Here is a 15973-nt window from a genome sequence, read left to right as displayed (position 1 = left end):
TAGTTGTGAATGGAAAAGTTAAATCATAAATGTCTACATACTTTCTACATGTGACCGTAAACTGCTACTGCTCTCAGGCCTTCCCACAATCAACCATGTACTTTTAGATTTACCATCAGTTTCTTCATACTCCTTTTTCCTATATTTTTCTTTGACCCATTTATGTTTCTATTCTTTTTCTGTCTACACCTTTCTTTCTCTCACTATCAGTGCACTGCACAGTAGTCTATGCTGTGTTACACAAACCTTGCTGGTAAACTACAGTTTAATTCTTTTCTTGGACATCATGTACACTGTCTTGGTACACTTCTGTCTTGGTACACTGTTTGTTTCTTACCTAGCATTTTCTTTTTCATGTCTCAGGCATAGACAAAAGGCCCAGTTTGTTTTTATCTTTTCTCCTAAACTTTTGTAAACCACATACAGTAAAGTTATCAGCTTTTACAAAGTGATTAAACAAATCCTAGGCATAGAGTGTATTCAAAATGAATTGTGTCCTAAAACATACTTGTGCAGTCCACTTCTTTTGGTACTTCCTCTAGAACAGTGGTCTTCAAACTTTTTAAGACCGTGGCCCACTTGAGGCAAATATTCATTTTATCTTCAAAAACATACTAACAGTTAAAAATTTAATAAAGCAGAAATCAATAAAAACTTTATGAACCTTATGGCTTGTGGCCAAAAGATAAACATAAAACACAACTTCTCTGCTGTTCATGGTAACCACTGGCTCAGGTACAGCTAATAAGATGGATGTACTTGTTTCATATCTACAAGTAACAACTACAAGACACATTAAACAAATAATTTCTTGCTTTTTTTGAACAAAAGAGAAAAGCCTGATTGCGCCGTAAGTGGAGGAGAAAGGTCTTACCAATTCTAGGGTATGATGTCCAAAACTTGAAATTCCTGTCTGAAGAGCTCTTTTTGCAAACAACAAATTTCATTTCAAGTATTCATCTTGGTCAGGGTCTGGCACAGAATCTGGCTCAATATTAAATGGATCTGCTATTAATGACAGATCTATATTCAAGATCAGGAGAGTATCTGGAAAATTCTTGACCCTAATTTTGAAAGGTGGTTGATTATTTCATTTTGAAGACAAGGATCTAGTTCTTTTCACCTTCAACAACTTCACAAAAATTCTCAAACATTGCAAAATTACCAGCATTAATTTTCTAACCCAGTTCTGGATCTTAGCAATGAAGGACGAAATGAATCAACAAAATGAGTTACAGTTTGTCTTTACACTGAAGTTTTAGATCTTTATTTCTTTTGTTTTATTGTATTCTCTTATTTTTTTATATAGTTAATTTTTTTATTGTAATCTAGTTAAATGTCCATGGCCCACCTGAAAACAGGCCATGGCCTTGTGCCATGGCTGTCTGCTCTAGAATAATTATCACAACTATACCTGTGATAACAATGGCACCATCACCTAAATATTCCCGCTGGAGAGAGGACCATGACAAAATATTGGCATGTACCAACAGCAGTCCTTCCACTGTCCTCTTTCCAATATGCATGAGAGCAAGCTCTTTGGGCACAGTCACTCCTAAGGTTCTTTTATCTGTGGGCTGGTTAATCTGAAGAATAATATCTCGCCACTTCCTACCTAACTGTCCACCTTAAATTTTTCCAGAAATGTTATTTCATTTGAAGCAAATCCTTCCAGCTGGCAGTGAGTCTAGAAAGGACTGTTATGGCTGAATTAATTCAGAAAGGTGTAAACATACTTTGCAATCACCTAATACCCACAAAAGACAAAACCCTAACAACAGGAAAAGAAAATTACCAAGTTTATGCATATTTTATTTGACCAGAAAAACCTTGTACTGAGAAGTTACAAAAGAATTAAAAAAAGGTACAAAGTACTGTCCTTAGTCTGGAAGAAGAATTGGGAGGGCAATGATTACAGAAATCACATACCAAGGCCTAGTCACCATCATCGTCTTTCAGCAGCGCACAGAATTGGCTGTGCGCTTCTGTTAAAACTTTAGTTAATTACATTTAATCCGTGTTGAGTTTTGGGGGTCATTGTGCCAATGGGTTACAAAAATGAGCAATCAAGATGAGGCAAACTGGCAACAGCTAAAACACTGGTTACTGGCAATGGCTTTAGCACTGGCAGTTCTGCTGTTTAGCAAACCAAAACAAGAGATTCCACACCTAAACAAGCAACTTTATCTTTGTATCACTTCTCACTTGTGGGGAAGAAAAAAATTACAGGGGAATGTTTTCTTTATCATCTCTGCACCAGTAATATTAAGAGACAAGGGACAGTAGTCATAATACTGGATTTCAGACTTATACCCGATCTATTGCTTGAGAGGAAAAGCTAAAAATATTTAATCTAGTCTATGACAGCAGATAATGTTAGCTGGTACATGTACCTGTAAACTACAAGATCTGGCATACACAGGATGAGGCACACACAAACTGATGTACATAGGCAGTAGTGTACAGTAATTCCAGTGGACACTTCCAATGTGCAAGATGCAATGTGGTACCTACACAATGAAAGCTAAAAGCTCTGGGCAACACATTTCCCTAGACGAATGTGGCACACAGACATTAGCTTATCGTGGCTAAGATTTGCACATATGGTATACATGACCTATTCTATGCTGAACTTGGCAGGACTTGCTAAGAAAGCAGCTGTGCAAAAAATTACAGCACACAATAGTTCAGGTATCGCATGGTATACTCATGACATGGAAGTACAGGTATAACGTGAACCACTAAAAAATGTAACATATACCCTACAGTATTTTGAAATGGCATACATTAAAGCCACAGAATTGAGTAATGGGTGCCTGACTTCAAAACAAGTCAATTACATTTTGGCAGACAAATACATGTATCAATGCTATGCGTCGCTTTGAAGTACATGATTTAGTCTATGTCGTTTTCATTTAAGTAACTATTGTAAATATTTTTTTTTGTGAGTTTTGAGACTTTTGGCATAGCTCATAAAACAACATGAGGTCACTAGTTACTGTATTTTAAAACTGCAATGATATTCCACTGAATAAATAAGTCGTAACCACACAATTAACAACAATATTATCAGCAATAACAGAACTTATATTATCATCTTGATATTGTGTACAAAATTTGCCAAACTCTACAACATCCTGAGTAATTACCGCAATGTCCATGGTGCTCATGTTGGTTAATGGGATAGGCAATAAAAGCTTCCTTTACCTGGGGACACGGGTACGAGTTTTTGGAACCTTTCGTCAGGTTAAAAATACGAAATGAATATAATCTAAAATTATGTTTTGATTCTTCTTATTAAATTATACATCATACTTTTTTTTGTTCAATTTCTTCTTGAAGCTCTTCCAAATGTGTTTTGGGATAATTCAGTAAAACGATATCAAAATGACCAAGCGTGAATAACATCAAATGATCCAAACTAAAATCAAGAGTAAAATTTATAAATAGAAGCCCACAAGTACACCTTGAGAATTCTACACTACCTTCCCATACTCAAAAAATGGCAGCATGGTCAGTTCTTTTATGCTTCCACATTCAAGAGCTCCACGTCAAAAATTAGAGTGGCGTTCGGAGGGATTACACCAGGGAAGCCTTTCTCTCCGTAGCCATAATCAGGAGAGCAAGTCAGCTTTGCTTTCTGTCCCACAGACATCTGAAACATGACCGGTTAAATTAACAATCAGAGCAACAAATAAATTTATTCATAATAGCTACATACTGTTAAGGAACAAGTAGGTAAACCATGATTTCAATAAACAAAACTATTAAAAAGGCTATATATGAATCAACAATAATTTGACACTTAAAATTAATATATATAAATTAGCATAAGTGTGCCCACGTCCGCCACCCTGCAAGAGAACTTAAACTGAAGGCTGTAAAAAGCAATTAAACAGATCAGTCACCACCTGGAGTAAGTGTCTCTAGTATGCAACCTAGATGACCAAAATGACAGAACATCATAATTGCTCACTTCAATTACCATTACTGAAGACTGAATGATAAATGCTCCTAATTATACATTTACTAAAGAATCAACATACTGTGCATAGCTCAGCACCAACTCCACATTATGACTATTATATTAAAACAGAAAAAACTATTTAACAGATACATGCTCTGACTGTGCATTTACACAGAGAAAATCTGAAAAACCTCTGGGTTCAAGAAACATTCATGCAAGATGAATGCTCCATAGCAAAATATTTTCACAAACACGGAAAATTATAAAAACTGAAAAATATTGTAACTTTAAAAGTTCCATGTACCACCAAATATGAAGCATTTGTGAAAACAACACAATATCACACTGGGAGTTGTAATGTTACATGAGTGTTGCAAGCACTTGTGGCCCACAAAATTTCATTTAGTCAGAAGATAGGTATCAGTACAAATCTTTTTACTGTTAAACAGGTCATCAGTTAAAAGTAATCATAAAAATGTAACATGATTTTAAACTGACTCAGCATATACTACACACGGGGTCAAAACACTCTTGATTAGTGTTAGTGTATGTATATGTGTGTGTGAGAAGCAGATGTGTAGAAGGCAAAGAATTATACAATAAATGTATCCAGGAACCATTAGCAAGAGAGTGTAAATGTTGCAGCGACTATGCATTCGTTTTCCCTTAACCAAAAAAACAGCTTTTTATCATCGCCTCCGACACCAAAGTAGGTAAATGGCCACAGTCAAATTCTGCTACTGATGCCTTTCTTATGCTTTGTCATCAACAAATCTTCAGTCTCCCTTATAATTTTTATCAATACATCTGGCTCTTCCAACAGACAGTATCACATACTGTTCTCCCACGGGTTGTGAGGAGGACATGACAAAACCATCTTAATCTCCATTACACCATTTTCTCATCTACTTATGGAACTTCCATAGATATGGAAGCTGCAGAATGAAGACCCATAAAGACAACAAGAAAATCGTGGAAGAGCATGGGATAGAAGACTGTAGAGCAATAACTCTATAAAGGGAAAATCTGATATAAAGTTAATAACAATGATGATTTAGTTCAGACATCTTGACGCTAGAAATTTTCACCTGTAAACCATAACAGAAGGTTTAGACGAGTAATGATAGAAAGTTGAAAGACTATAATATGAAGATAATCATATTTTAATCAGAAAAACCTACAAAGCTTGCTTTAATAGAATGAAATGCATTACATACCCAAGGAGATATGACTCAGAATAAATCTGGGAAAAATAGCAAGAGTAATATACACAAAAGGTAGAAATAACATTAAACAGAGAAATATTTATTGAGGCTAAATTTTCAAATATTTAAGAATAATGATATCCAGTACAAGTTCACTAAATTTGGAACTTAACGAAGGACTAAAAGAGGCAAACAAACAATGGGCTAGCTGAATATGATCTGGTAATCAAACAGACTGAAACAGCATAGAAAAAGGAAGATTATGCAAAAATCTAGGACACCCCTTGGGAGAATAGTACATGACAGTGACCTGTGGGTAACAGCAGTACTGGAAGACCCACACCTACTTGGAGAAGACCTGTGAGAAGGGAGATTTGTCGAAGACAAAAGCACAGGAAAAGATATAGGTGGCAGAATTTTGTGGAGGTGGTGATGATTAAACTGACAGGTTACATCACTTTCTGTTAATGTGAAAAGTGGGATGCTTAGAACAATTCCTAGGGGAACTAAAACTGTCTAATAAAAATTTAACAGAATAACTACTTTCCCTTCAAACTTGAGAGGTTTGATCTGATACCAATTTTCAATATTTCACATTGGTATGTGGCTTTCCATGTCGTCGTCCTACGGCGATTTCAGAATAGCATACCTCCATGCAGTGACAAGGGCTGTTTGTATATCAAAGATGTAACTACAGTGCAAGGACAATAGCCAGTTACTCATTTGTGATAAAATTCTCTTAGGATAAGAACATGGCGAGCAAATGAACCTAAGCTAGTTAATAAAATTGGTCTGTAGAACGATTATGACACAGCAATTTACCAGGTCACTTTCCACGTGGATTTCCAACTTATTTTACAAAACCTTGCCCCATTTCACCTTTCATATAAAGCAAATCCTTCACGGACCCCTACAAGTCTGCAATTCTGACTCAGTTGTCTCAAACTTATGTAGTAATACTAACACTAATTTTAATACAAACTTCAGATGCTAGCTCTCACCTTACTGTCAAGTATCAGAAGAGTGACACCAAAAACAAAAAAGTTTCCAGGTGATTCATTCTTTGAACTACATGTCACAGGTGTTGTGAGAAACATATAAAAAACACCAATACACGGTATGTAATGTCAGCTGTGTTATATTCTTATCCCAAAAAAGGAGTAAATGGAGTACATATGTTCTTTCAAGTTGATACTAGTAAACTGAAGTCTAAAATTATGGCTCAAGAGCTTCTAAGCATAATCCCACAAAAAGCACTGAAAAGACATTAGCTGAAACAACACAGGTGAGATATATTTTGTGATGAAATCTAGACTACAGAACCATGAATCTTCCACAATGGCTAGTTACAAAATTTCAAGGTCATCCATGCCTCAGGCAATGTTAAATCTAGACTACAGAACCATGAATCTTCCACAATGGCTAGTTACAAAATTTCAAGGTCATCCATGCCTCAGGCAATGTTTTAAGTGAATGCTATAAATGATTCACATTCTGCAAAGCTGAACATAAGATTCTTAGAGCTCACAAGAGAACATTAACAAAAATAGAGACAAATTTACATATCTGATGGACTTGATTTATACACATATCCTTGACAGCTTTGGTACACCTAGGAAAAGGTTGCTACAGGAGTTGAACACAAAAAGCAGCACAGCATGTAATGTAATCTTCTGTAGGAATTTAATGCATCTGGTACACAATTTAAAAATCACTGATTTTAATTTTAAGAACCCCACCATTGAAAGACACGCAACTTCTGTTTTCCCATATGTCAACGCCGCTCATCAGATCACATAATTTAGTCAAATGTCACAACCTCCATGAGTTTATACTTATTCTTTTCTTATCATCTAATTCTAATAAACTTTGAGAATCTTAAATTCATCCTCTATCTCCCTCCCTTCCTTCTTATTGTGTATATGAGGGCTGGGATTACAGAAGCCTGTCTGGAAATCACACAAACAAGTGTACCTGCTTTTATACAACTTTTTCTTTTTACAGAATAGAATGGAATATAATATTTAGGCCAAAGGCCAACCACTTGGACTTATGAGGTCATTCAGCACTGAAAGGGAAATTGAGAGTAGAAAGGTTTATAAAGGTGTAAAAGGAGAAAAACCTCACACTTGCACTATGAAACCATTGTTAGGGGAGGGTGGAAAGCAAGATGGAAGAAAGAAAATACGAAGGGTATAAAAAAGGAATGAAAGAGGCTGCAGCTATGGGTCGAAAGGGCAATGCAAAGAACCTCAAGTTCTGCCTACAGCACTGCATGAGGTGCACTGACGGCACTAGCCCCCTACAAGGGTTTTTTGTGTTGCATTTGTGTTTTTATCCCCTTTCTACCAATCTTACCTGTTACAAGATTGAATTACTTGTACCTGAGATACTCCTGCTTTTGTTTCCATTTTGTGAGCTGAATAATAAGTCTCACTCCATCACAGAGCAGCCTAGGGATCCTTGACTGTTGTTCCAGTGACCTAAATATGGAAACCCACCTCCTCTCAGTTAGCGTACCAAAGGAACGTTAAAACTAAACAAGGATGTACTCTATTTACCTGTGCCACACCTTCGTCCCATCCGCGAATGACTTCGCCCTCACCGATACGGAACTTGAATGGTCTGCCACGATCACGAGAAGAGTCGAATTTCGTTCCATCAGTGAGAGTTCCTGAAAATCATTGAAGAACTTTAGCCCATATAACTAAATTGCCTTCAAGTTTCCTTTTACAAATTAAATGAGTTCTACAATTACAGATATTTGTTAGAGGCAATAAAGAATGTGTACAATTTAATGTTCATGCCTAATGAACGGTACAAATTGTCATGCTTCAAAGGTGGGACATGTCTTCCCTACACCATTAACCCGTCTTGCCTACATAATCACTTTCGAAATAACAAATGAAAATGCTAATCAAAATATTTACAAGAGAACACATACCTGTATAATGGACTACTACAGTCTGACCACGTTTTGGAAAAGTAACACCTGAAATGAAGACAATTACCAAAATTACATTTAATTATATGTAGATTAACAATAAAAGGATCAAAAATAGCCTACATTATTTCGGATAACATAAAAGATTAAAAAGAATCTGTAGTAAAAACAAACAATTCGACTACTAGACTTAAAACTTAATGCAGTAATGATGCGATGAAACTAAAGGGCAATACAGGTAATAAACTAACATTTAAACAAGAGGTATTTGTTATAATATACATTTAAATCAATGCAACAATGTGACATAATTGACATGTGCAGGGATGCTCCAATAAAAAAAAAATGTTCTTCCTTTGCTTGCCAGCATTTTCCACACTTTCCCTGAAAAACTTGTCTTCAGGCCTTGACCTGACTCAATAACATTTTGTAGAAACTGGTTTATATAATGCCTAGTTCAAGTCTATTGCAGAACTTTATTAGTGTAATACCTACTTGAGTAGAATGACAACTGATGGTACCAACCCACACACGAAAGCAGGATTACCACTGCCAGCTTTAGTAGGGTCTATCCAAGAACCTGTCACAAAGGCTCAAGTTGTATGGGATGTATGTTGTGGCATTGCTAATAGGATGAAAGTCATAGCTACATATTGTAACAACATGGAGAGAGGACAGGGTGTTGACTAATATGAAACAACCTGAGAGAGACTGGTGTAGGTGATGAATTTGAAATAGCTTGTGGTTGTATTACTAAACTATGTGGTCAAATGCCACCACAGGTCCAAGCAAATGCACACCAAGGTTCATGACAAGAAAAGGGACAAACTCCAACATACTACCATCTACTGGATGTGGCCATGTCCTGAATTTTGTACACTTATTTTGGTATGAGATAAGTCTGCTTTTTTTAAAGTATTAGTGTTCCTGGGAAAAACCAGATATCCTCACTGGGATGAAGCTGATATGTAAATAGAGAGAGGCCAACTAAGGCCCAAAATAATTGTTGGCATACACATCATCTGCCTCTTTTCTTACCAATAACTGTCTTCATGGATTTTAATCGACTGATTGCAGGTGATGACTAGTATTCTTTTTACTCCGCATGGATATTTCTGGCTCAGCCTTACACTAAACTAACATTCTTCTATTTCAAAAAAGTTACAATCTTCAATATTCCCATTGTCCTGTTTCAAAGTCAGAGATTTGTAGTATGATGGAGGAATAAACATGGAAGGACATGACTATCTTTTTAGAAACATTTTTAGTCTTTTTGACATTTCACTTTTTAGGTGCAAACCCTGACTAATTTGGATCTGAAGGGGTATAATCAGCTTATAAAGATCTTCCAGTGACACCAAAACCATTTCATGAAGCTTGCTCTGACTGTCCACTGCCTACCCTATCCCCATGTGATGGCATCAAAACAAATGCCCAAGTGTAACCTAACCTGCTTACTAACAGAATTATAAAAATGCAATCGTCCAAATCTAATTAAAACAATCGCAAACCAAAAATAAAGTTAGAGTAATGCCTGAGAATTAACCCATCCATCAAATACATGGGTCAAGATCTATGGACAGTTCTGCCCTTGAGGCATCAATAAGGGTAATGTGCTCATGTCACCAAATTCTCTCGGAGGGGCCGTGCAAGCAGGAAGTAGTGGTAACTTCAGTGGGTAAAAGTGTGCTGGGAATAAGTGGCAAGTTGTGGTCAATATTGTGAGTCAAGTTGCTAGAGGGTGGAGTAGTGTACATAGCTCATCAACAATCCATTATGGAGACTGGGCAAGACCTTGATTTGATATGAAGAACCTGCAGTACCTACTTAGACTGGTGCACGGTTTCTTCTAACTGTGTGTGATACATCACCATCAACTGGTATCAGTATATGCTTCTAATCACCTGGTGCTTGTGCACTTGATACCCTTGTTGCTCAGGTAGCCGATATTCAGTTGTACACAACTGGGTCAAGGTTAATCAGTACAGTACCTTTAAAACTTTTGACAAAATCTTATTTTGGGGTAGAAAACCTGCTGAAAGCAGTACAAGACCAACCTACCTTCAGTAGGCTAAATAAAGACCACCTTGAAAACGTTTGTCTATTCTCCTCTTTTCTCAAAACAATGAACAGTAGTATTGTATCAACACTCCTCTTACCCAAGGAAGGGTCACAAATATCCAAGCAACAGGAAAAGCTGTGAGGGAGACTCCCCACGGGGCTGTGTCACCGATTAGCGTTCCAAGTCCTATGAAAGGCTCTACTAGATGAATATCTTGCTACTATTATCAATTAAAGCAAATTCTAAAGCACTTTATCCAAAGTAACTAAAATACAACTCTTAGTATAATGCTCTTTCCAGAAAACTCGACTAGCCAGCGAGTGGAGTGATAGCTTCGTCATCAACTGACACGTTGACAGGAATCAAGTCCCTTGGAAAACTGGAGCTACAGCAAAAGCCAACCTCTCTTGGATGAGTGCTGAGGACCCTATTTGGGTCTCACCAATGGGCTAGCCCCCTACCAAAGTCATAAGTCGATGACATAACCACCCCTAAAGGCTGGGCTGTCGAGGTTTTCACAGTTACGAAAAGTGTAAAATTGAAGACTACTAGCCTACTGCACAATTTTGGTTCAGTAACTACCTGTTTATGAGCAAAAAAGGTGCCATATTTAATACCAGCCCATTGGGGATGAATGTAAAGACATACACAAAAGACACTATATACATATCATGACATTAAATCTGATTAAGAATACTTTATTTGCTTCTCTTTTAAGTCATCAAGTGAAATAATTTATTCTCCATTGGTGATCATTTTTCTTAGACAAACAGAAAGCAGTAAATATTCTGGTACGCATGTGACACGGGCCGCCAAAAGCACCTTTAAAAACTTAATCCCACTGCACTATCAGAATCGGAGAATAAGTCCACAGACTACTTGCAAAAAATACACTTCTGTAATGTATAATTAGCTTAACAACTCTACTTGCCTGGAAGAAAGTCAGGGTTAAGCTATCTTGTCAAAATTTCCCCAACGTCCAATAAGCCTGAACATTTCTATGCTATAAACATAACTACCAAAACTTCAGCAAAATTGATTTATATACTACAGTCTGTACCTACTATGGTACGAAGGTTAATGTCACTTGTATATAAACCAAACGGACAAAAGTGTTACAACAACATCAAAATGAATTTATACTTAAGCAAGCCTTGTCAATGATGACTAGGCTAGCCTACGTAAGAGCGGAATTAGCAGCCAACCCTGACCAACCTAGGCTTTTGGACCAAGGGGCAAACATAAATCTTCAAATATGAAGCTACTAGTATATACACATTTGGAATTGGCAGTTAAATATATACAGTATGTCAAATGTAAAGACCGCAAAGGATATGCTGGCGAATCCCACAAAGTTAAAAGTTTTAAGTGAAGTCTTATATTGCTGAAAGTTCTACAACGCTAGTTTTGTTTTTTTATTATTGTTTTTAATGCACGGTCAAATATGTGGCTACTTCCCTACAGTACACATTTGGAATAGGCAGCTAAATATACATTATACGTAAGATAAACACTGCGGGAAGGATGCTGGCTAATCCTACCAAGCTACAGGTTTTAGGAAATTCTTTATTTTTAAATCCTACAAATCTAATTTTATTGTATCTTTTTGTTTTCATTTACGGTCTAATATGAGGTTACAACAGTTCACGTATATATATATATATATATATATATATATATATATATATATATATATATATATATATTATATATATATATATATATATATATATATATATATATATATACATATATATATATATATATATATATATATATATATATATATATATATATAATATATATATATATATATATATATATATATATATATATATATATATATAAACAACATGCCAGGATGACGCTGGCAATCCTGCAAGGCTCAAGGTTTACAGAAAGGTTTTTGTATTTTTTTCATAAAAGACTAGTTCTTTTTTTTATTTTTTAACGTACGGTGCGGGTGACGACCGTCCTTGAGATGACATGCGCACTCAGGAATGCAGCTCACCCAGCACACATACACACTCACCTCACCCACCCGACAACGAGAATCTCTCTCCCTCTCTCTCTCTCTCACTCTTTCTCTCTCTCTCTCCATCTCTCTCTCATCCTATTGCGGGTGAGAGCCTGCCTCCTTCTTACCTCCCCTCTCTCTCTCTTTTTCACTAACTCACTCTCTCGCTCTCTCTCTCTCTCATCCAACTGCGGGTGAGAGCCTCTCTCTCTCTTCACTCTCTCACTTTCGGGAGGTCATAATTAACGGGATTTGCCGCCCAAGTCGAGCAGCCACGCACCAAAATCGACACAGGACACGAACCTATCAATCGACACGAGTAAAAGGGCCCGACTTCCACCGAAATATCGCCCCCCTCCCCCACCGAATTTCCCCGAAAATCGGCCCGACTTCCCGAAATCGAGGAAGAAGAATTTTAAAAGCCTCTCTGCCATCGGCGAAGAGGTTTTCTCGAGATTCGCCCACTTTTATAAGTCACTACACACTTCAGTCGCACTTCAATCACTCCGTGTTCCTTCCGCAGTCGATCGATCAATTTACGAACCGTTTCCTGGTGCGATTGATTCCACCTGGACGCCCATGTTGCAGGTTTTTTTTTTAAAGGTTTCCGTCGGGTACTCTTCGCGATGTCGGCCACTCGCTCACTCACTCGAGGGGGAGATAGATAGTGGTTCGAACGTCGTCTGGTGTCGCTTTGCTGACCGTTTCGAACCCGCTCGGACTGGCTTGAACGCGCTGCTTCGAACCATACCTTTCATTAATAAAAAGAAAAACCATACTTTTCATTAATAATAACGAAGATTGATATCGTTTAATCATAGAATCTCAAACAAATAAAATCATCTATATTAATTTACCTGATCAAATATATAAAATATCACTTACTCTTTCATGTGATTCGAACCTATTCGCGTTGCTTCGAACCATACTTCTTATTAGAAAAAAAACAAATTTACATCGCTTAATCTTCCTATTTATACAAATAGTTTCATATATATTAATTTATCTAATCAAATACATCAAATACCTGTTACTCTTTCATTAGATAACCGCATATACCACGTACTTATTCTTCTGACTTGCTTAAATGCGTTGCTTCGAACCGTACATTCTATTAGTTAAAAAGAGCATTTATATCATTCAATCATATAAATTTTTCAAATAAATTCATCTATATTAACTTACCTACTCAAATATAAAAAAACATTATTCATTTTCTCATTCGGTAACCGCAAATACAAAGTACTTATTTTCCCGACACCGTTTCGAAGCATCAAACGATGCAACGAAGCTTAACCCGCAGTAGATTTGTTGCCATTTCATTCTATCCGGCTATTTTCGTTTTATATTATATCGTTTCTCGGCAATGATAATATAACATATGACAGTTTTTTATTTACTTTGATTTTCAGCAAGTTGTGTAATATTAAACATTACTTATTCACTGGACAATGAAAAGTATAATAGTGTGCAGTAAGCGCATTTCGTAAGTTGGTTACTAATGACCCCTTTTCGTTTCGGAAAATAATTTCACGGTTTTATCCCGGTTCTATTCTTTACTTTTATATATCTTATTTATCTAAACGCTTAACCTGTTATCAAACTCACGTTTAATAGTATAAAAAATTTATTATTCTACATGTTCGGCAACTCATGAGCGTAAAAGTCGTCTTGACGAAGCTTTCTCTCTATTACTTCAAAATCAACGAGAGTCGAAGTTCCATATTTCCTGGTAACTCCAGGTTCATTAAACTGACAGAATACGCGCATATGAGTCACTGCCGCTGTTATAGCAACGGCATTGATTACGTTATACAAAACAGTTCTGTCCTATACAACAGTTACATGATGCCTCATGTGCAGTACAACTTTATATCGTTGATTGTCTTTGCCAGACGTACGATACACTCACACACGCGCACACACACACACACGCACGCATATCTACTACCTACAGTATATACCTGTGTAATATATATATATACAGTATATATATATATATATATATATATATATATATATATATATATATATATATATATATATGTGTGTGTGTGTGTAATATTAATAATAATATGTGTGTGTGTGTGTGTGTAGCCTATTTGAACATTTCACAATATAGAAAAATATTCGCATTTTCGGTTTAACAAATGAAAACATTTCATTAAATGTTTTAAATTTGAAAAAAAAAAGTCAGTGACCAGTTCAATATGCATGTAAACAAATTCTCTCTCTCTCTCTCTCTCTCTCTCTCTCTCTCTCTCTCTCTCTCTCTCTCTCTCTCATTTTTTCGAAATAATAATTTGTCAATCATCACAGGAAATTAGGAGGGAAGTAGCTTTGTCCTTAACAGGGCGTGAAAACAAACATTTGTCGATTAATTAAAAAAAATTTTCAGCCATAATATTCAGGATGGACTCATGTCAAAATTTCTCTCTCTCTCTCTCTCTCTCTCTCTCTCTCTCTCTCTCTCTCTCTCTCTCTCTCTCTCTCTCTCTCTCTCTCTCTGTTCCACCTGACCCAACTTGACTCGTCCCATGAGCTTCCTTGGAAAGCCCACACCATTACGCCATTGCTCTCTCTCTCTCTCTCTCTCTCTCTCTCTCTTATCAGTACTCAGAAATTACACAATCACTATTATCATAATCATCGTCGTTGTCAGTTATCACAATCAGAGCCAGTAACTTACTCACCATCATCATTGTTTTAGTCTATCAGAATAAGTGGCTTGGTTATAAAGTATTTCACATTGACGATACATCTGCGCTTTTGTTTCTCTTTTACTTTTATTCAAAAACATATTACAGTTCGACCTAAATATGATACAGATACAAATGTTATCAACATATTCCGGTACTGCATTTCTTTAGCAAGGAAGTGCTACCAAAAAAAAAAATGGACACTGATTCGCTCCACCCATGTAATCACTGCAAAATTTTGGACTTCGAGCCATTAGTACCACTAGCAGTCTGCTTTCCCTAAACCTCATATAGTCATATGGTCATTGTAAAACGGATCCTAGTCTTAATAGTATTAACCAAAATGCAGAATAAGTTAGTAACTGGCGTAAACAGTCAGCTGTATTGGTGTCAACTTTAGCGAAATGAAGTCTTTTGATTATCTGGTTTCGTATCACACATCTTGTAGGTCGATATAGTCTATTGCGCAGCGATAACATTGTGCTTAGTTTTTCTGATTATTTGACTTTTTTTTTTTTGTAGAACGTGAAAATGTGTCCGCTAATGCAACCTGTATCCACCAGTATGCTCCTGGTCCTGGATCTGCAGAGAATTTAATGACATCGTGTGCTTCCTGGCTTATATCTACCATTGGTGGAATATTGCTCTCATGTATTGCCAGGTGGAGATTCCCATCATAATAAACAGCCGCAGGTCTCGAAACAGTTGAGCATACAGGCCTTTTATATATATATATATATATATATATATATATATATATATATATATATATATATATATATATATTACAAAAAACTTACAAGTATTTTTACAAACCAAGTAGTTCTAAAATACAGATAAGCCTAAATTTAGACGGCTACTCTCAGAAGTAAAATTATTACTTATTCACGAGCTCCCACCATACCGAAGTCTTTAGAATAGTTTAATAATAAAGTATTTTAAACGTTGATAAAGAAAGAAATTACCATTTCTCGATAAGGAAAACAGGAACCAAGGACATACGTTCATATATTGGCATTACTGCATTCAGGAACTTACTACTCTTGACGGAAAACTTGTTCAAAGATACTCTGAAAAAA

General features: G+C 36.3%; 1 protein-coding gene across 1 annotated transcript; it reads right to left on the bottom strand.

Annotated features, from left to right (window-relative positions):
- Positions 1–1799: 1799 nt before the first annotated feature.
- On the bottom strand, positions 1800–12904 carry Fkbp12 (peptidyl-prolyl cis-trans isomerase Fkbp12). Its single transcript, XM_067119861.1, has 4 exons — positions 12740–12904; positions 8117–8164; positions 7734–7846; positions 1800–3655 (listed from the first exon to the last, which is right to left on the bottom strand). The coding sequence occupies exons 1-4, from the start codon at positions 12774–12776 to the stop codon at positions 3524–3526; spliced, it is 330 nt and encodes a 109-aa protein (XP_066975962.1). The 5' UTR covers positions 12777–12904; the 3' UTR covers positions 1800–3523.
- Between the last annotated feature and the right edge of the window lie 3069 nt (positions 12905–15973).

This window comes from Macrobrachium rosenbergii, chromosome 17, assembly GCF_040412425.1.
Source record: "Macrobrachium rosenbergii isolate ZJJX-2024 chromosome 17, ASM4041242v1, whole genome shotgun sequence".
Lineage (NCBI taxonomy): Eukaryota > Metazoa > Arthropoda > Malacostraca > Decapoda > Palaemonidae > Macrobrachium > Macrobrachium rosenbergii.
The sequence above is the reverse complement of the archived record's forward strand: the minus strand, read 5'-3'. Positions and strand labels throughout refer to the sequence as shown.